The 18637-nt window shown below is 37.9% G+C and overlaps 10 protein-coding genes across 16 annotated transcripts in view; 4 read left to right on the top strand and 6 right to left on the bottom strand.

Annotated features, from left to right (window-relative positions):
- LOC104704073 (ethylene-responsive transcription factor ERF061) overlaps positions 1–441 on the top strand; it is a 3000-nt gene extending 2559 nt beyond the window's left edge. The window contains exon 3 of one of the 2 annotated variants that reach the window (XM_019228161.1): positions 17–441. In XM_019228161.1, coding sequence (XP_019083706.1) covers positions 17–65 — 49 coding nt within the window. In that variant the 3' untranslated portion in view covers positions 66–441. The remainder of the gene's footprint in view (positions 1–16) is intronic. The other variant, XM_010420199.2, reaches the window with a different exon arrangement.
- On the bottom strand, positions 1469–2132 carry LOC104704072 (filaggrin-2-like). The gene has a single exon (XM_010420198.2). It carries the CDS (start codon positions 2064–2066, stop codon positions 1611–1613), a length of 456 nt encoding a protein of 151 aa, XP_010418500.1. The 5' UTR covers positions 2067–2132; the 3' UTR covers positions 1469–1610.
- Positions 2453–3108, bottom strand: LOC109125701. Its single transcript, XM_019228160.1, has 2 exons — positions 2786–3108; positions 2453–2667 (listed from the first exon to the last, which is right to left on the bottom strand). The coding sequence occupies exon 1, from the start codon at positions 3046–3048 to the stop codon at positions 2797–2799; it is 252 nt and encodes an 83-aa protein (XP_019083705.1). The 5' UTR covers positions 3049–3108; the 3' UTR covers positions 2453–2667; positions 2786–2796.
- LOC104704070 lies at positions 4022–5159 on the bottom strand. The gene is made up of 3 exons (XM_010420197.2): positions 4688–5159; positions 4518–4535; positions 4022–4416 (listed from the first exon to the last, which is right to left on the bottom strand). The coding sequence occupies exons 1-3, from the start codon at positions 5067–5069 to the stop codon at positions 4226–4228; spliced, it is 591 nt and encodes a 196-aa protein (XP_010418499.1). The 5' UTR covers positions 5070–5159; the 3' UTR covers positions 4022–4225.
- Positions 5389–8502, top strand: LOC104704071 (E3 ubiquitin-protein ligase ORTHRUS 1-like). 2 transcript variants are annotated; one of them, XM_019228159.1, is made up of 9 exons: positions 5389–5864; positions 6026–6533; positions 6651–6776; positions 6974–7073; positions 7167–7231; positions 7319–7421; positions 7537–7672; positions 7767–7981; positions 8096–8502. In XM_019228159.1, the coding sequence occupies exons 3-9, from the start codon at positions 6721–6723 to the stop codon at positions 8312–8314; spliced, it is 894 nt and encodes a 297-aa protein (XP_019083704.1). In that variant the 5' UTR covers positions 5389–5864; positions 6026–6533; positions 6651–6720; the 3' UTR covers positions 8315–8502. The 2 variants fall into 2 exon arrangements, with proteins under 2 accessions (XP_019083704.1, XP_019083703.1); XM_019228158.1 differs by having other exon boundaries at positions 6026–6558.
- On the top strand, positions 5427–6613 carry LOC109125519 (E3 ubiquitin-protein ligase ORTHRUS 1-like). The gene is made up of 3 exons (XM_019227222.1): positions 5427–5823; positions 5909–5931; positions 6026–6613. The coding sequence occupies exons 1-3, from the start codon at positions 5427–5429 to the stop codon at positions 6611–6613; spliced, it is 1008 nt and encodes a 335-aa protein (XP_019082767.1).
- LOC109124713 (protein SEH1) lies at positions 8728–10649 on the bottom strand. Its single transcript, XM_010420195.2, has 7 exons — positions 10318–10649; positions 10112–10212; positions 9944–10021; positions 9675–9830; positions 9461–9573; positions 9241–9367; positions 8728–9062 (listed from the first exon to the last, which is right to left on the bottom strand). The coding sequence occupies exons 1-7, from the start codon at positions 10595–10597 to the stop codon at positions 8928–8930; spliced, it is 990 nt and encodes a 329-aa protein (XP_010418497.1). The 5' UTR covers positions 10598–10649; the 3' UTR covers positions 8728–8927.
- LOC104704067 lies at positions 10758–12752 on the top strand. 3 transcript variants are annotated; one of them, XM_010420192.2, is made up of 5 exons: positions 10758–10868; positions 11006–11144; positions 11240–11340; positions 11431–11739; positions 11849–12752. In XM_010420192.2, the coding sequence occupies exons 2-5, from the start codon at positions 11041–11043 to the stop codon at positions 12631–12633; spliced, it is 1299 nt and encodes a 432-aa protein (XP_010418494.1). In that variant the 5' UTR covers positions 10758–10868; positions 11006–11040; the 3' UTR covers positions 12634–12752. The 3 variants fall into 3 exon arrangements, with proteins under 3 accessions (XP_010418494.1, XP_010418495.1, XP_010418496.1); XM_010420193.2 differs by having other exon boundaries at positions 11003–11144; XM_010420194.2 differs by lacking the exon at positions 10758–10868 and having other exon boundaries at positions 11067–11144; positions 11222–11340.
- On the bottom strand, positions 12980–14251 carry LOC104704066. The gene is made up of 2 exons (XM_010420189.2): positions 13987–14251; positions 12980–13766 (listed from the first exon to the last, which is right to left on the bottom strand). The coding sequence occupies exons 1-2, from the start codon at positions 14186–14188 to the stop codon at positions 13180–13182; spliced, it is 789 nt and encodes a 262-aa protein (XP_010418491.1). The 5' UTR covers positions 14189–14251; the 3' UTR covers positions 12980–13179.
- LOC104704065 (probable DNA double-strand break repair Rad50 ATPase) overlaps positions 16724–18637 on the bottom strand; it is a 5638-nt gene continuing 3724 nt past the window's right edge. For 2 of the 3 annotated variants that reach the window (XM_010420186.2, XM_010420187.2), the window contains exon 3: positions 16724–18634. In XM_010420186.2, the coding sequence (XP_010418488.1) occupies positions 16998–18634 (1637 nt within the window). In that variant the 3' untranslated portion in view covers positions 16724–16997. The remainder of the gene's footprint in view (positions 18635–18637) is intronic. The other variant, XM_019228157.1, reaches the window with a different exon arrangement.

Raw genomic sequence — 18637 nt, 5'->3', positions numbered from 1 at the left:
GGTTTTTGCTAGCGAGGATGCCATCGTTCGATCCAGAGCTTATTTGGGAAGTTCTCGCCAGTTAAACCAATACACGAAACTGTGAATTTTTGATCAAAACTGCAACAAACAACAACAAGAAGAGCAAAACACTTTGGGATTAGGGAAAAAAAAAATGATGAGAAAAATTAGGGTTTTAGGCGTGAATTTTAGGGTTTTCAAGTTGTTAAAATCGTTTGAAAGTTGTTAAATATACGTAATTAGGGTAAAATCTGAAGCCTCGTGGTTTTTGAAAGAGGTTGTGAAAGCTCCTTTTTTTTTTTGAATTTCTATTTTGATCATTAAGGACTTTCCTATTCTGATTGTACTTAGAACAGTTTATATGTTACAGTTTTATTTTTAATAAAATTATTAAGATTGGGTAAAAGCTTCTAGAGAGATTTTTAAACACAGGTGTGAAGTGAAGTTAAAAAGAAAAAATAATGAAGTTTGGGGAGAAGCAATTAAATAAGATTGGTGGGGAAGGTAAGAGCTGAGAGAAGAGAAGCACATGTCACAGTCTCGACCATATGCCCAATGCTTTTAAAGTGGTCCCTTTTATTCTCTCCTTCCATGTGATTATCAAAGACTCTTTGTTTTCTCATTTATATACATATCCCATCTTTTACATGAACATTTTCTATAAGAATGGTGGACCAAACAAATCTTCGGATCAAACCACCGTGGAAGTTGCAACTTACCAAATGTTTGTGCTTTGAAACGAAAACTGAGCATTAAGTTTGATCACACAAGCTTTGCAAAGATTGAATCGGACCATGCCAATGCCAAACCCGTTGAACTTGGCAATATATTGGTGTTAGACGGTTAGTGGTTTAATTGTAGTTTGGTGGTACACAATCCATGCATGTCCGGATGATCAGGCAGGACCTAAATCTTAAAAAAAAAATAAAACCAAATCTTGACCTTTTAAAAGATCTGTGTCAGAAGACGAAAATGACAACATTTTACCTATAACAAAAAATCCATTTTTTTTTTGTTGAAATATATATTGTGAGTTTTAATATCACATAGCACTAGCACGTTGTTGGTTCCAACAATATTAACAGCAACAGCGAAATTAACTAGCTAAATAATATTCGTGCTATATGATCGTGTCGTGTGTATTGTGAAATCCCCTAAACTGAGTTCTGTTTCAGTTAATACTAGCTATATATAGACTAGTTGATCTGATTGTGTCGTATTTTAAATAAACTTACAAAAAAAAACTTAATCCAAGATTGTTAAAATTTTCTCCACCTTTTCTTAATTTATTTTCTTTGAATCTGATGTAGATGAAATAATTGATTGAGAAATGGTCATACTAATTTAAATTTTTGGTACAAATCATGAGATTCGGATCACTCTTGTTAGTGAATTAGGTTTAGTTGGTCACGGGTAGCCATTAATCTTTTACCACTCTAGTTTTGGTGAATTTGTTGGTTTTTGTAGCAAAAGTATAATAATAGATTCATAGTAGCGAGGTTTATATAGGACACACAGAGACACAACCACCTAAGTGGTTTTATTTTATCTAAGTACTTTGTATAGTCTCTCTTATAAGCATCACTTTCTTTAGAGCGAGCATATCAGATTCAGTCGCTGTCGCTACCGCTGCTGCTTCCACTCTCATCGCCACTGCCATGCCCATCCTTGTTGTTCTTCTTCTTGTGCTCACTTTGCCTCCTATGTTTCTTCTCTCCATTGTTAATGAACATTCCAAGACCATTAAGACCTTTGTTTGTCTCATGAGTTTTCTTCTGGTGCTGCCCTAAGAGCTTCCCATGTCCATGACCCTTGTTCGTCTCGTGGGTCTTGTGTTGACCTAGAAACGTGCCGAGGCCACTCTGACTCTTTTGGCCAGTTTGACCCTTGAAGAGCCCATCAAGAAACCCACCGTGGCTACGGTGGTTCATAGTCGGGCTAAGCCCATACACTGGGCGAGTTGGTTTCTGGCCATATCCCTCGTGGCTCTGGCTATGACCATAACCATTGCGTTGTCCTTGAGCCCCCTCGTAGTAGTCTTTCTCACGGTTTTCGTAGTACTGCATTTGGTAAAGAAGATGTGAGTTTTATGGTTTGTATTTTGTATTGTGTGTGTTGATATGGGTATGAGCTTTAGATGTCTATATATACTACTGAGATTTTCGTAAGAGTTGCTGAAATCAAATAGCCTCCATTTGCTATTGTCTGTCGTTATCTTGAACCTGTTCTTTAGTTTAAAGTTAGCTAAAATTGAATCAATTCTAATGGTATTTTCTTTTTACCTAATAGGATGTCTATTTCAGAATTGGTTCCCAGTTATAGGTGTCCAAGATTCAGATTCTTTGATTCATATTGATCTCAATGCGATCTAGAACAGGGGACTGTTACTATTGTCCTCCGTGTTGTAAAGCTTTATTCTAGATTTTAATTTGGCATATCTACTTGTTCATAATAATATAGAAGTAAGTAACATTGTCCTTCCAGAGTTACTTTGTATAAAAACCGCATGATACCAATGAGATTATCATCATTGATACGATCATGAGGCATCCATCCTTGGATTCTTTTTATTTGCTACATTCAGACACACAATACATAATTTCTATACGAGCCTTTGACTGAGCATGTCTTTATTTATATTTTTCCCAATTACGTAGCCGAGCCCATCTGAAAAACATAAGTCACATAAACCACAAGAGATATAATCAAAGGTATTACTATTATTCATACAATAAGTAACATGATTTTCAAGTATTTCTTATTCTTGATATTATAGAATTCGAACCTCTTGCATGCTTAGTGATTAGGGTAATATTTGCGGCTGTAGCGATTGATAGGAGCAGTTTCCTTGGCAATAGGGTCAGGACAGCGTTTGCCAGAATCGACCGGTTCGTCCCAGTCAGAGTCGTCGCTGCGGCTAACCATCTCAGTGTAACCTCCAACCATCATGGGGGTTCCTTCTTTGTCCGAATCAGAGTCCGACTTCTCGTGGGTCATCTGGCGGCCCATTTCGGTTGATTTCTTCTCTACTCTTTTAAACGACATCATTTACCTGCAATGTGTCTTTTGATTTTCTTCTTCTTTTATATCCTATCAAAAATGTATTGCCTAGGTACAATATTTATAGATGAATTTGTATGTTGTATGTACGTATGCATCAAACTTTTGTAACATCAAACTATGAATTAGATTCATTTCAAGTGGATGAGATTTTAAGATCTTCACTTTTTGTGTGTTTGACTATATATAATTTTCTTTTCTTTTTGATAGAAAATAAATGTTACTATCAGTATAGATGAGTATTGTGTTGAAACAAAAATTCGCTTTGAAAATGATTTTTTTTTTCTGTATCTAAATTTGTTTTGTGGTAAAAAATGTAGTTCAAAGTCGTGATGATTTAGTTTCCACTCTGGAAAGAAAATAAATGGTTGAAACTTTAAAGTTTAAACTTATAGTATGGCAAATGCTTATTAAATCATTTCATTTTTTTTTTTTTTTGTAATTTGTTATCTTCGATCAAGGATATGTTCAAAGTTCATTTTGTATCATAGTTTTTAATGTTGTCGAATGAATTGGTTAATTTCCAAGTTTGGAGCAATATATATTGTGAATTCCACATATGGTATGAGACGTTAATTAAGCAAAACATATAAAGTCTTTGGAACGCCTCCGCCAAAGCGATCCTATTCGTCTCGACATCTCAACACCTTTTAGTACACCGCCCGCGTTTCATCTCAATGACCAGCAGCATCTCCTATCTTAGTTTTGCCGAAAACGTTCTCAAACCGCTCTTTCTACAAAGTTTTGAAGGTTTTTTTTTCCCATCCCTAGTGATAGTGGCACAATTTTTTTTTTAAAAAAGATTGACTGTGTTAAACGCTGGTTCTTGCAAAAGAACCTACAATATGCATTTACCTAATCAAAGTTGCATGTATTGGATTCCTCAACTTTTTCCTACATCAACCTTTGAACAAGGTTCCAATAGTAACTACTCAATGCCATTCTCAATCGGATTTATACCTTCACAAAATGTTACTTTAGCATATTAGGTAAAAAAGAAAATCAAATAAGAACCAAACGCATCTACTTATCTAGATAGCGTTCAACTCACGCGTTCAAAATGGGAATTAGATGCGCGTTTGAGAGTTGTATAATTTATATTCTAACTCATAAACAAGTGAAAGTGAAACCCATAATTACAAAAAAAATCTACGTTTCTTTTTGACTACACAGAAGATTTCTCTTGTTCTTGAGTAGTTGGTGCTTCTTCATCACCATCACCATCATCATCATCAGACTTTCTCAGAGCTTGTCTAAGACCCAACACGATGAACAAATTGGTAAGAGCCAGAAGTGATTCAGCTCCTCCATGCAACCAATCAACATTCGACAACGATGTTCCATAATGCACCTTTGCTTCATTTCATTCAAAAGTAACATCAGAACCTCCTCACTCATATACATACAAAAACCATTAAAATCCAAGAGAGAAGGTTTATGATGTTAAACAAATTTACCATAAATTCCAGCAGGAACTGCATTCCAAATTCAATCGATCAAAGCCATCCAAGAAAGAAACACAAGAACAGAGGAATAGGTTAAGATCACTACTAAGAAACGCGAAACGCTATTAACAGAGCACGCGTTTCACGATTTGGACGCAAACGCTGAGAAACAGAGTACTTACTAGTAGCTCCAACGAAGGCAAGCAAGAAGTAGAAACCGAAAAGTGTGAGTTTTGGAGCAGATTTGGATTTAGTGAGGAAGTAGAGAAAGCCAATGTATGGAAACAGAGACACAGCGAAGAGCTGTGATGCTATGCTCTGTGAATCAATGGTCGGAGCCCATGGATCCACCGGAAACATCCCTCCTGCGTCGCACACGATTGATACTCTCCCATCTTCTCTTCTTGTTTTCTTCTCCTTTGTCTCTGTGAAGTGTAAGAAGAAGCTTCTGTTTCTAGAGACTGAGAGAGAAGACTGGTGAATACGCTTAGTGTTAAACGGAGATGAACCCGCAAATCTAACGGCTGAGAATAGCGCCGGAGAGTTAGAGTTTATCAGAATCATCTCTCGTTTTATTTACTCTCCACAGTGAGAGAGAAGGCAAAGGTTTTGTGGATGAGAGAGGAAGAGGAGAAAAAAAGATAGAGAAGATAACTTCGTGCCGTTTTTAGATCTTCGAAAATTACATGTGCGTCGTTTTTACGTAAATATATTACTCAGACGATCTTATCAAAACTGTGAGATTTTTTTTTTAATGGAAAAAGACGCTCGCGACTTTTCAATTTCCCCCAAATATTTTGAGAACCCGCCGCTCTCTCTCCTTTTATAATTTCCCCCAAATCTCACTCATCTCGATAACCCTAAATCACTCTCTCTCTCTCTCTCTCTCTCTATTACTCTTTTGTCACACTCGTTTCAACAATGGCGAATGAGATTCAGGTTCCTTGCGACGGAGACGGTGTGTGTATGCGGTGCAAGGCCACTCCTCCTGCTGAAGAGTCGCTCACTTGCAGCACGTGCGTCACTCCATGGCACGTGGCGTGTCTCCTCCCCGAATCGCTCGTTTCTTCCACCGGAGGAGAGTGGCAGTGTCCCGATTGCTCCGGCGATATCGTCGATTCCGCCGTTCCGGTTTCCGGAACCCCCGGTGGTTCGGTTCTCGTAGCAGCGGCCCGTGCGATCGAGGCTGATGTGACACTCACTGACGCTCAGAAAGCTAAAAAAAGGCAAAAACTCATGAGTGGTGGTTCTGGTGGTGGTGACGATGAAGAAGACGACAAGAATAAGAAGAAGAAGAAGAGCGATGATGACGATATCTGTTGCTCTATTTGCATTAAATAGCCTGAAAGACCTGTCACGGTTAGTTTCGTTCGTTCTCATCGATTTTGTTAACAACTTGTTAGATCTTGAGATTAGTATTGAATCTGTATGCTTGATTGTGTTTGAGTCTTGTTTAAGCTGCGTGATTAGTAGAGTTTGGAGACTAATGTGACTTGTTATTGTCTACTTTGTGGTTGTAGACACCGTGTGGTCACAACTTCTGCTTGAAATGTTTTGAGAAATGGGTAGGTAAAGGGAATCTAACTTGTACGACATGCCGAGGCAAGATTCCCAAACACGTGGCCCAGAATCCACGCATCAACTTAGCTCTAGTCTCTGCTATTCGTTTAGCAAAGGCTTCAAGTTCTGCTGTTGAGGTAACTGCTGCCAAGGTTCAACATTTCATCCGGAACCAGGACAGGCCTGACAAGGCGTTTACTACCTCGCGGGCTAAAAAGACTGGGAAAGCTAATGCTTGTAGTGGTAAGATATATGTCACGATTCCAGGTGATCATTTTGGTCCGATAACATCGGATTATGATCCCACTAGAAAGCAAGGTGTCTTGTTTGGTGAGTCGTGGGATGATAGACAAGACTGTAGGCAGTGGGGAGCGCATTTCCCGCATGTTGCTGGAATCGCTGGGCAATCTGGTTTTGGAGCTCAGTCAGTTGCTCTCTCTGGAGGGTATCTAGATGATGAGGATCACGGTGAGTGGTTCCTCTACACTGGAAGGTTAGCTTTACATATCTCCTGTCCTTTGGTGCTTGGACTATGGCTATTCTTGTAGAAATATTTGTCTTAATGTATTTGGATGTGTGTTGCAGTGGTGGAAGGGATCTCACTGGAAACAAAAGAACTAGCAACATACAGTCTTTCGACCAGACGTTTGCGAAAATGAATGAAGCTCTACGAATTAGTTGCAAAATGGGCTATCCTGTCCGAGTTGTCAGGTTATCTTTCTCACTTTTATGCAGTCTTTCTTTAACTATAGGTGAATTTGGGATGCTCCTTTGTCAAATTTTGCTTTCTTTATTGAACAAGAATAGATTGTTTGTCGTCATAGGGCTGCGCTCAGCTCAGCTAAGCTGGATGTACGTTGTCCTGATATACTATGAGCAGAATGTTATCCTGACTCTTCAATTTTCAGGTCTCACAAGGAGAAGCGTTCAGCATATGCCCCTGAGAAAGGAGTGAGATATGATGGGGTTTATAGGATTGAGAAGTGCTGGCGAAAAGTTGGAATACAGGTTCACATATATATAGATAACTCTCTTAATTGTTCACCTATACGTTTTGAGGTGGGTTGTTTTTTTCCTGACCTACTCATCTGTTTTCCATAGGGTTCTTTTAAGGTCTGCCGTTACCTGTTTGTCAGATGTGACAATGAGGCAGCTCCATGGGCCAGGTTTGATATATATTTTCTTTCGGGAAGTGCTTTATTTCTGTATTTGCTATACTTAATACCTCATGAGGTTTTTGAACTATACTGCAGTGATGTGCTTGGTGATCGTCCAAGGCCATTGCCTGTTATTCCTGAGCTCAAGAAAGCTACTGACCTGTTTGTGAGAAAGGAGAAGCCATCATGGGATTTCGATGTTTGTAAAGCTTTTTTTTTTTTGCTGGAGCAGATACCATATATTCTTCTTTGGTTTGGTTCATTATTTGTAACCTTTTCGTCTTGTGCCTGCGTATACATTTTTTATTGATTAGGAAGCTGATGGTCGTTGGAAATGGATGAAGTCTCCACCTGCTAGTAGAAAGAAGTGTGTTGCTGCTCTGGATCCTGAGTATAGGAAGATCGTTAGGAAAAGAGGAAAGAACTCTATCATGGACAAACTTCGCAAAGGTATAACATCGACTGTCACTTGTGTTATTGTAAATTTGTAATCTAGAGCACAATCCATAACTGTTAATTGTGTTTTATTTCTGGTTTGACACAGAGTTCAACTGCCAAATCTGTCAGAAAGTGATGAGTCTCCCAGTGACAACGCCTTGTGCTCACAACTTCTGCAAGGGATGCTTAGAAGCTAAATTTGCTGGGGTAGCTCAAGTGCGGGAGAGAAGCAGGGGTGGGCGCACCCTACGTGCAAAGAAGAATGTCATGACCTGCCATTGTTGCACTACTGACCTCTCTGAGTTTCTCCAGAACCCACAGGTTAAAACAATTTCATCTCATCTTCTTATACATTCTTAATTGTTACCAATTTTGTTGGAATTCCCAATGTAATAACTTTGGCTATAACATATAAATAAATTCTTGATAAAACAGGTGAACAGAGAACTGATGGAGGTGATTGAGAATCTGAAGAAGAAAGAGGAAGAGTCTCAAGCCGTTGATGAACCAAGCAATGACGCAGCAGAGTCTTCTGGAGGAAACACAGAGTCCGAAGAAGAAGAAGGAGAAGAGGAAGAGGAGGAAGCTGAACCACCAAGTAAGAAGATCAAACTGGACAGCGACTGTGTTGGACCTGTTGGTGTTGGAAACTAAAGAAACTAGAGTGACTTAGTATATATATCAATATTAAATAACTCTCTCGGTCTCAGCTCAAGGAGCTCTTTTTTTTTTTGCTAAACAGCTCAAGGAGCTCTTTTGGTTTGTAATATTTCGTACCAAAACTTATGCGGCTTTTTATTATTTTGGTCTTAATTCCAAACTTTATTAGAACTTTGTTGATTTCCCGATTCACTGTGTACCAAACCAAAATAACAATTTTGTCTAAGACCTCATCTTTATTCTACATATTAAAAATTATGTCTAAAGGTGACCGAAAAAAATAATAATTATTTGTCTAAAAAGAGTTCTAAGCATCCACATGTGTGACTGATATTGATCATCTGGATTTGATGAATGATTACTCTTTGAACTGAAGAATGAACTCTTTATCACTGTCATCTTTTGGGTTAACTGTTATATTTTTGGTTTTAACTACTCAAGAGAATGGGGCTTACAATATATAGTGTGCTGTTTCCACGTCCAAAATCAGATCAACTTATATATAGACTATTTAGAGTCGAGAAAAAACTGAGCAATACTAATAAATAATGTCCTTAAAATGGAACGAACATGTTTTTGGACATTGGAAATAGCAACGATGTGGAACTTAGGAGGGAACTGGTTCAAGCGTTGCCTGCTCGTGCCACTCGCCGTTTAAGTTTGACTGCCACAATTTGACCATACCATCACTTCCAGTGCTAGCTAAAGTCATGCCACTCATGTCCCACTCCATCTGCCAAACCTGACCAGGAGAAACCAAAACTAGTGTAATTTAGTTATGTTTTATGCCAAATTGCCAATCAAAAGGAAATCAAAAGTAGGATCAAAGATCAACAACGAAAGCTCCTCAGACCCTATAGTTTAGTTCCCAGCAACTCCTATAGTTTAGATGAAAGGTAAGAAGTAGTGGAATTTGATACCTCGCCTTGATGGCCAGAAAGCGAGGAGACCTTCTTTACTGGAAGCCTTCCTTCAAGATCAGGAGCTAGACCAACATGCCATATTCCTATCCCTTTATGAGTTGCCACAGCAAAAACCTCGTATGGTCTGTATAAAAAAAACCAAAAAGAGGATTAGTTTGAGCTTCTCAAGACAGACAGAGTATTTTGAATAAGGACCAAGAATTGTTGTTTGAATTACCTGCCAATATTTGGGGCCCATGACAAAGCATAAACTGGATCACCTTTGTCTTCTGGTAAGGCTAATTCTGCTACTGCCAACCATCTGTTATGAGCTTCGTCAAACTCCCATATCTGCAACAACAAGTCTATCAATGATTTTAGGCAACACACATCATATACCTTGGATTCCAGCTCACAAGAGTGTGAAAAAAAGGTCTTAAATTCAAATATACCTTGGAAGAGTTAAGATGTGGAGAATCAGAGTTGAAGGCTAAAACAAAGCTTGGTTCTTGCTCTTCACCCTTCATCGGATTCCATGAAACAGATGCAGATAAGCTTGAAGGTTTACCGAGCGTCGATAGAGAATCAATAACATTCTGAAACTCGGCCTGCACAGAACGGTGAGAAATTAGACAAGATCGATAGAAACAACAACAACAACAACAACTTAAGAAGCAACAAAAAGCAGATGTATAGTGTGTCAAATAGAAAGACAAGCCACCTGAAGTTGCCAGTTCTTTAATTCCAATGGATTCAACAGCTCAAAAACCCTAAGGTACCCATCAGAATATGCTGCAACCTACAAACATAATCAACGAAACCATTCATAATGGTAGCCTAAGTAAGAGCTTGTTAAGCATAAAAAATAAAGCATCAATATCTCTCTCACCATCTTTAGACTCTTTGTGGAAACTCCGAATTGAACATCAAGCACTAGGCTAGACTTGCTCTTCATACTCTTACACAGTTTCCACTCAAGAGCATGTGTGTCTAACAAAAACCATAGTAAAATCTCTATAAGAGAATTGGATTCTTAACATTTCCAAAACAACAATCCATTGGACACTAAGCAACGAACAAAGAGCACAGAGTTACCTTCAGAAACCTCCTCCCAAATCGATAAGCTTCCGTCTTCGCAAATGCAGGCTACTGCATCGCCGTATTCAGAAGGTAGCCAGACGATTTTTACGATACTGGATTCACTAACCCTAACTTTGGAAGAGCAGGTGAAAGTCGAAGAAGACGAAGCAGAAGGAGTAGAAGAGTCGTAAACGGAGAGGCTTCCGTCGAGGGAACCGGCGGCTAATCGGTGGCCGGAGTAATTCCAGGAGGAACAAGTGGTGCCGGGATCTAGCGTCGCCATTGATTTCGCCATATTTTCTCTCTCGTGCTCACTGACTGACTCGGAGAATCTCCAGAGGTTTCAGAGGGAAGCAGAAACTGGGCCAAGATATATTGGGCCTTTTTGCAATTAATTGGGCTCTTTTTTTGTTTTTAATTATTTTTTTTACATTTTTATCTTTTGGTGAGTTTTTTTCACTTTTTACATCGTCTCCGAGCGAGAGAAGACGGCGGTGTGCTGTGAAACCTCCACTCTCAGTCTCATCTTCCCACCGCCACGACTCCGATCGCTCTCAATTCGTCTGGTACTGTTACTTTCTTAGAATTATATCTAGATGGCTTTGAATTCCTTTTTATCCACCCAATTTGCTTAAACCCTAAAAAAAAAACACTAAACCCTTTTGCTTTTGGCATTTTCTTCTTCGGAATTTTTTGTTAGTAGTTTCTGCTGCAGCAACTGGGAGAGAGATTTTGCCGATGAAGGAAAGAGTAAAAGTGAGAATCGAGAAACAAGTGAAAGAAAGGAGCAGTGACCCTCGCGCTTCACTGCCGAAACCAGCGATGAACTCGGCGGATCAAAGGTAAATTTTGTCTTGCGAGGGTTTTAGGTTTTTTTTTTTTTGCCTCAATTTCAGAAATTTTTTATGTGTTTGAGTAGTTGAATTAGTGAATGCAGGAGCAGGAAGATAGTGTCTTTCGCCTCGAATTTGATGATTCTGGCCAATAAAGCGTTGGAGGAAGATGAGTCTTTGCCGGCGGGAATTAAGGAAGACACATGTAAAAAAAAATACCATTTTTATTTATTTATTTTGGGTTTTACTTAAAATTGCAATTTTTATATATGAAGCTTGATTCCATTTTTGGCAGATGAACAAGCTGTCTCTAAGGGAAAGCGAGAGCTGATGATGCAACCAAGAGCAACTCTTAGCGTAAGTCACAGAGCAGCCAAGGCTCTTAAAGAAGCTAGATTGAACAGAGGTCTTGAGTTGTACAAAATTTATAAGAGGAATAATAAAAGAGCCAACGAGTCTAGTCGTCTTGGTGGTGGTTGCACAAGGTTTCGTAGGAACAACTTGTCTGGTACTCTTCAGCAGCTGTCTTTTGAAGATTTAGTGGTTCTGGCCAACGCAGCAGAGGAGTATATTATGCCTGCTGCTACAGTTGAGCAAGATACATGTAAGATAGCAAACAGAGTTTTATTTGTGGTTTATCATATAGATGATATGCAATTGTAATATGTTTTGGTCTACTACAGTAAAGACATTTGAGCTGATGGAATTTGCAGGTAAGCAGAGCGAATCTGGCGAGCTGCAGAGAAACCGAGAGTTGATGCAACAAAAGGGCGAAGCAGCACCAGTGAAGGTTGTTGAAGAAGTTAAATCATACAGAGATTCTTCTGATGGTTTTCGGATAGACAGATTGTTTGAGAAGAAGTATGTCCGGAGGATCAGAGTCAAGAACAAGGAGCAGTTGGAATCTACATCTGTTGGAGTGGTTGTAGGAACTTCTAATCTTGTCAACAACAAGTTGTGTGGACGCAAACCATCAAGCTTAACTAATGTGGATGCATTAGAGAGAGAAGAAGGGTTGGTGTACAACAACGCTGAAACTCTGTCAAAATCTGAACTAGTCTGTTGTACGGGGATAAAAAACAAGACAAGGAGCAGAGATGAGACAGAAGCAACCGCAGCTGCAGTTTCGAAAGAGCAGTTTGATTGTCTTAATTCAGCATGGGAACAGGGATATCCCAAGAGAAAACGCAGCCAACTGATAATAAGAAAACCCAAGGAACGGAAGAAGAACTTGAACAAGAGCAGAGAAGGAAAGAAACAAGCTTGTGACGAAATCGACAATTCTGGACAAGAAGCTGAGACAAAGGAGGACGTTTCTGATGCATCTAACTCTTCTAGTTGCAACTTGTGTAGTAGTGTCATCTTCGATGTTCAGTGGAGCAACAAGAGGAAGAGAAATTGCATGAAATTAGTGGAAGCACCGAGCAACCTCGTGATCCTTCTTATTGCTATTGAAGCAATCACACATCAGTTGCGTCTCTTAGACATTAGCATGTAGCTAGGAAGCTCTAAAACGTAGTCCTCTTGTTTTGTATCTACTCTTAGTAGTACTGTAGAGACTACTTAAGATCTACTAATATATAACCTTTTGATGTAAATCAAATCTGAGTTATATGATTGAAAATTAACTAGAAATGATACTCCTAAAAGTAAATGAAGTGAGAAAATGTTAATCATAGTAAAAAGTTTTTTAAGAAGTATACAGAATCAAATTGACAGTGTTATTTCATAAATGAAATTGACAAAATGTTCAAAAGGTTATTCTCAAAAAAGGGTACGGTAAAATAAATTGACAAAGATTTTACCCTTGGGAATTACTTTTCTGATCAGAAAGTCTTAAGATATAACTAACCTCTTGGAAAGATTTCATACTTTTCACCTAATTGTGTTAATTAATAAACGGATATACATTTACATACAACGTAGGGAAAAAAAATCAGTACCATAGTAGAAGTTTTTTTTTTGGAAGCAATAATAGGCTCTACCTTAATATTAATGTCTCCTATATATTATACTTAGTATAAAATTTAATGAAAGTATATAATCAATAATATGATACACCGACGAGCCGACTCCGCGGGAATCGCTCGGACGTTGTTTTCCTAACAAGCGAGTTGATGTCTGAGCCAACCATCTCTGTTGACTCTCCAGACTCGGGAATTGTCGTGAGCGAGCCCGTCTTGTCGAAAACTACGAAATATTTGTCCATATCTACGCCGCGGTCGTGACCTGCCTTGAACGTTGCGTTTGACTCTTCTTTCTGTCTGAACATTGACTTGATGAGTTTCCCCAGTGAACGTGAGATCTTGTTCGGTGATTGTTGTTTCTTGGTCAAAGACCACGTCGTCGTTTCTGAAGGTGGGGGAGGAGGAGTATGAGAGAGGTGTGGCATGGACATGGATCTAGCTGAGGAGGAGATGGCTGAATCGAGTTGGCGATTGAACGAGTTGAGCTCGAATGAGTCGTAGAGTGTGCTTTCGCAGTCCCACACCTTCTTATTCTTCATCATCTTATTATCAACATCCGTACTCTCTTCCGTGTTTTGTTTCGGATTCATCACCATCTTGTTCTTGAGGTGATTAATTTCCATCTTTTTAGTGTTGTTTTCTGATCTTTGTATCGAGTTTTTGTCTGTAAAAAAATAAAAATATGTTCTCATCAACATGAGAGAAAACTAGTGATGCATTAATTCATAAAAAGAGCGTTCATGAAAGAAAAACAAAATGATATAAATAGAAAATTCCATTTTCCATATTTTTTAAAAGGTCATGGACATAATAATTTGGAGCTACTAGTTATAACCTTACTTCATGTAAAAGAAAATAGCAATGATCAAAGCCTGATAACTCACAATTTCCCATCTTAATTTTCATCATCATATATGATGATGATGATGATGATGACGGTGATGATGATGCGGAGATCTTAGGAGATTGATCATCTCTTGTCGTCGTCTTAGCTTGTCTTAAACCCTTAGCGATTTTGATATGTCCTTTAATAATCATATCATCTTTCTTTATCTTCTTCTTCTCACCCTCCGTCTTTGTTGCCATCTTCGATTTGGTGACTCTAAGGTTCTTCGTTTGACCTCAATCTTATTCTTTCTTTCTATGAACCTTTCTTTCTTTCTTTCGGTAGTGATTATATATAGGATATGATGGTTATACGTATTGAGGTAGGAGTGTTCGGTGAAGAATAAAACGCGTAGCCAATTTTTTTTTTTTTTGTGTGTGTGTGTGAAACTTCATCGTAATGAGTATCACGGTCTCTTCATTTATCAAATATTGCAATTAATACACTATCTCTTTTTCTCCATTGTAAAAACCAGATAGAATACTAAAAAACCAGATCTAAATATTTTATATCTATGTGGCTATGTTCAAAACCAACTATAATATATGACAATTTTCTACGGTATATATCTCTGTTTCAATTTTTGTTTTGTCTGGGTAAATCACTTGTCGATTTTTATTAACAGAAGCCACATGTAGAGTAAGTTTAACACATTACTTCTCATTCTAAAATATATATCACTATCAGGATAGATCATAGATGCGTGATTAGGTTCTCGTGTCTGGAGCGGAGCATGACTAGCTCGTCCAATTACCGATTGCTTTATGGTAAACACTAAACTGCCCTTTCTTACGTAATAGTGTTATGCGTTAGTTACGTTGGATTTAGAAGACGAGTTTAAATAACAATTTGAAATCCTCGTATAACACCATGATAGGTTGATATCTAAATAATTATGAAGAATATATAATGTATTTAGGATCATTGTTTTCAAAATAAAAGCCATCATATATACATGCGCATACGTCAAAAATAAATTATATATATATGTATATAAACGTTATCATGGAACGTAAATGAGTTAGGTTTTAACTTGTTGACTATTCTTATTCTTACCCCATCACGCAAGCCTTAACGATTTGATACAAGAACATTTAATTTAATAAAGTGTCATGGAATATTTATTTAGTTGTTTTTAATAGAAAACAAAACTTATAAAGTACCTATATAGCATAATAGTTTATTTTTACCTATATAGCAAAATAGTTTATTTTTTTCTTTAATTTTCACAAGTCGAGGAAGTGGAGCTGTCGATCGTATCGGTAGCTAGCTGCTAAAATACAAGAGTCAGTTTTAGGATTGCGATTGCGAACGATCCACTGTCTACCATGTCGCAATAAATATAACAACCTTTCGTCCTTTCCAGACCCCGAATTTTATGATGTACACATACATAAATATATTCAGCCTCGTGGTCCTCACTCGTCCCTTAGTTTCAGTAACGTTTCTGTACTCTGCAAGGAGAAGGATACGTACAAGACTTAATCAACAATCTTAATTAGGCCTAGGGCTAGTCTTAATCGTGTCAATTAATTAATATCATAATTACGACTAATACTATATCTTATGTAGAAACGCGTTTGTTTTGTATCCAAACCATGCAAATCAAATGCATACATCAACCCCCCATAATTAGAAATAAATAAATATGAAACATGGGAAGATCAAGCTAACCACGTCTATATATTTCAGTAAATTAATTATACATGGAACGTGTTATTCTAGGTTTACAATATTGCTTTTTCTACTTCAAAGATTTTTAAAATATGAAACTTTAGTTAGAATTTGATATTCTTACTATTTTACTTACCATTCAATATCTTTTGATGATACACTACCTTTTTCTTGTTTTGTTTTTTTCTTTTCATTTAGTTAAATTTCAGAACCACTCTCTCAAATTTACCATATTGACGGGCGGGTGCATTCATATTGACGCGCGGGTGGAACCGATAAAACATAAAATGTGCTTGTTACTAAATTTTAAAACATGTTATGTTTTGTTAATTATAAGACATGACATATTTCTTAACTCAAGCGTTTATTTAATTTCTTCTACTCAGCTCTTTAACTGTTGCCTGTTCGGGTTTACAAATGTTTCCTAGATCCTCTAATGTAGAACTTCTTTCCACAACATTTCTACAAGTACTACAAAATGTTTCCGAATCAGGTATAAAACACTTATCTCGATGGAACCGTCGTTCGCGTATCTATAAATAGTGATTTTTTTCCCAATATTAATTTGAAGAAGTGCATGTGACACCTTGGCGAAAACTCGACGAATCTTCTTTAGATCATTGGTGACTCGCAAGTAGTTGTTGTTATTCCCTCGTTGAAAGACCAATTTTCTCAGTCTCGAGAGTTTTCCCAAGAAATGCTTCAATTGTTTCAGCTCTTCACAAGTTCCTTCATACTCTGAAAATCTCAAGCACCTTCACTTTACATGGATGTCCATAAATGCTTAGCTTTGATGGAGAAAGATATCGAAAACAAGACCATGAGGACGTTGACATTGCAAGTGAAGTTTAAACTATTTTTTTTTTTTTTTTGGTGGGATGTGAAGTTTAAACTATTGTATAGCTAATGTTGTTTTTGTTTTCCATAAAAAGAAAAAATAGAAAAAATTAGTAAGATTTTTGGGTAATTTATTTGTAAAAATATACACCTTTACTTTTCGGTGCATAATGGTGTTTATTATGTCCAATTTTTTTTTCTAAAATCCCATAAAACAAAAATCCTACTCAACTGTTGTTTTTTCCTTTCTTTTTTTTAAAATAAGAGAAACATTACGACAAATGAGTCTCTATACAAACCTCACCACCCATCCAAATCCATCTTTATGGTCTTACAACTACAAAACAATCTTCACACGTCACTCCAGCAAAACAATTTCGACTTAGAAAACACAAACAAATTATAGAAAAACAAACACAAATCAGCAAAACAAAAAAGAGTAAAATAAACACAGCTAAGCTCTAACTTACAGTTTTGAGAAGAGAACAACAACTCACTTTAAGCTCGTTGTGGCCGTCTTTGTCCTCTTGCCGCAACCATTTTGGACAAAACTTCCTCAAGATACTCACAACGGTCTCTATGGTGTTCAATCCATACGCATAACTGTCTTATCGCTTCTCTCTTCTCTTCTCCTAATCCCAACAATGTCTCCTTCAACTTCTCCTTCTCTCTTTCCTCTTCTCTTACTTGACCTTCAAGCTTCTTCTCCACCTCTTCCTTCTCCTTCTTCATCTCTTCTTTCTTCTCTTTCATCTCTACCACACACTTCTTCGCCGTCAAAAGCATCTTCGTCGCATTAACCACGGTTTCCTCATAGCTTTTGTGCTTCTCCTCAAGTTTTTCAGACAGGGATTGGAACCGGTTTAGTATTGTTGAATCCACTCTCTCTGATATCTCTTTGATCATACCTCGATATGTTTCATGTGTCATTGCGATCTTCTCCTCGAGCAATGCTTGTTCCTCTAAATGCTTAGCTTCTATTCTCTTCAACTCTCCTTCTTTCTCAGTTAACACTTGTTCAGTTACTCTCAGTTTCTGGTTAGACAAATGGAGTTTAACCTCGATGTTACTCATCTTCTCCATCAAGCTCTCTAACTCGTCTCCTTTCATCTCTACGTCATTACGTAGACTCTCTACCGTATCTTCGAGATCAACAATCGCAGATTCCCTCGATGCAACATCTTTACTGGTTTCTTGCATTCTCCTCTCTGTCTCTTCCATCTTTGACATGTACTCTTCCAACATCTCTCGGGCTTGGTTGTAGTCATCTGTTAGCTTCTTGATTGTTGCCTCTCGTTCCTCGAACAAACCGTTGATCTGTTTATGTTCTTGGCTCAGCGTATTGTACGCAGCTTCTTGCTCTAACAACGCTTTCTGCACATCGTTAATCTGATTCAGTAACGCTGGCTTCTCTTGCTTCTCTCTCTCAAGTTCTGCTTCGGTTTCGTTCTTTTGCGCTTCTAGACGGTTATTTTCTTCTAGTGTATTCTCGTGATCTTTGGCCTTGTTTTCCATCTCATCTTTTAGATTTCTGATTTGATTCACATACTCAGAAACTTCGTGAGACTTCTTCTCAAGCTCTGCTTCCATTCCCTCTCTCTCTTTCTTAACATCTTCTAGCTTCTGATTCAGATCAGATTCCGTCTCATCAGCAACTTCCAGTTTCTGATTTAGTTCTTTGTTTTCACTCGCCAACTTCTCAGCTTCAAGTCTCAAATTCCCACAGATCTCTTCTGATTCCTTTAACTTGTTCAAAATATCTTGGTGCTCTGATTCTACGGCTTCTTTTTCTTCATCGGTAGTTGCTAACTTCCTTTTCAGATGAGCAATTTCAAGATTTGCATCTTCGATCTGTTTCTTAACCAACTCAATGTCATTCTCAGCCCGCCCGTTTCTCTTACTCTTCATATCTGAATCCGAGTCAGAGCTCGAAGAAGAAGAGCTGTCGTTCTCTCCTTTACCATGAACTTTTTTCCTGATCTCACCAGTTAAATCATCGTATTGGCGATACAAAGAATCATACTCTTTGTAGAATTCCTTCACCAACTCGGCAACCACTAGTCTTTTGGATTCATCTTCCTCAATATCCCCACTCTCAACAATTCCCAAGATTTTCTTCACTTTCTCATCTATTTCTG

This window comes from Camelina sativa, chromosome 7 (genome assembly GCF_000633955.1).
Source record: "Camelina sativa cultivar DH55 chromosome 7, Cs, whole genome shotgun sequence".
Taxonomy (NCBI): Eukaryota; Viridiplantae; Streptophyta; class Magnoliopsida; order Brassicales; family Brassicaceae; genus Camelina; species Camelina sativa.
Note: the sequence above shows the minus strand (reverse complement) of the source record. Positions and strands in the feature narration are given on the sequence as shown.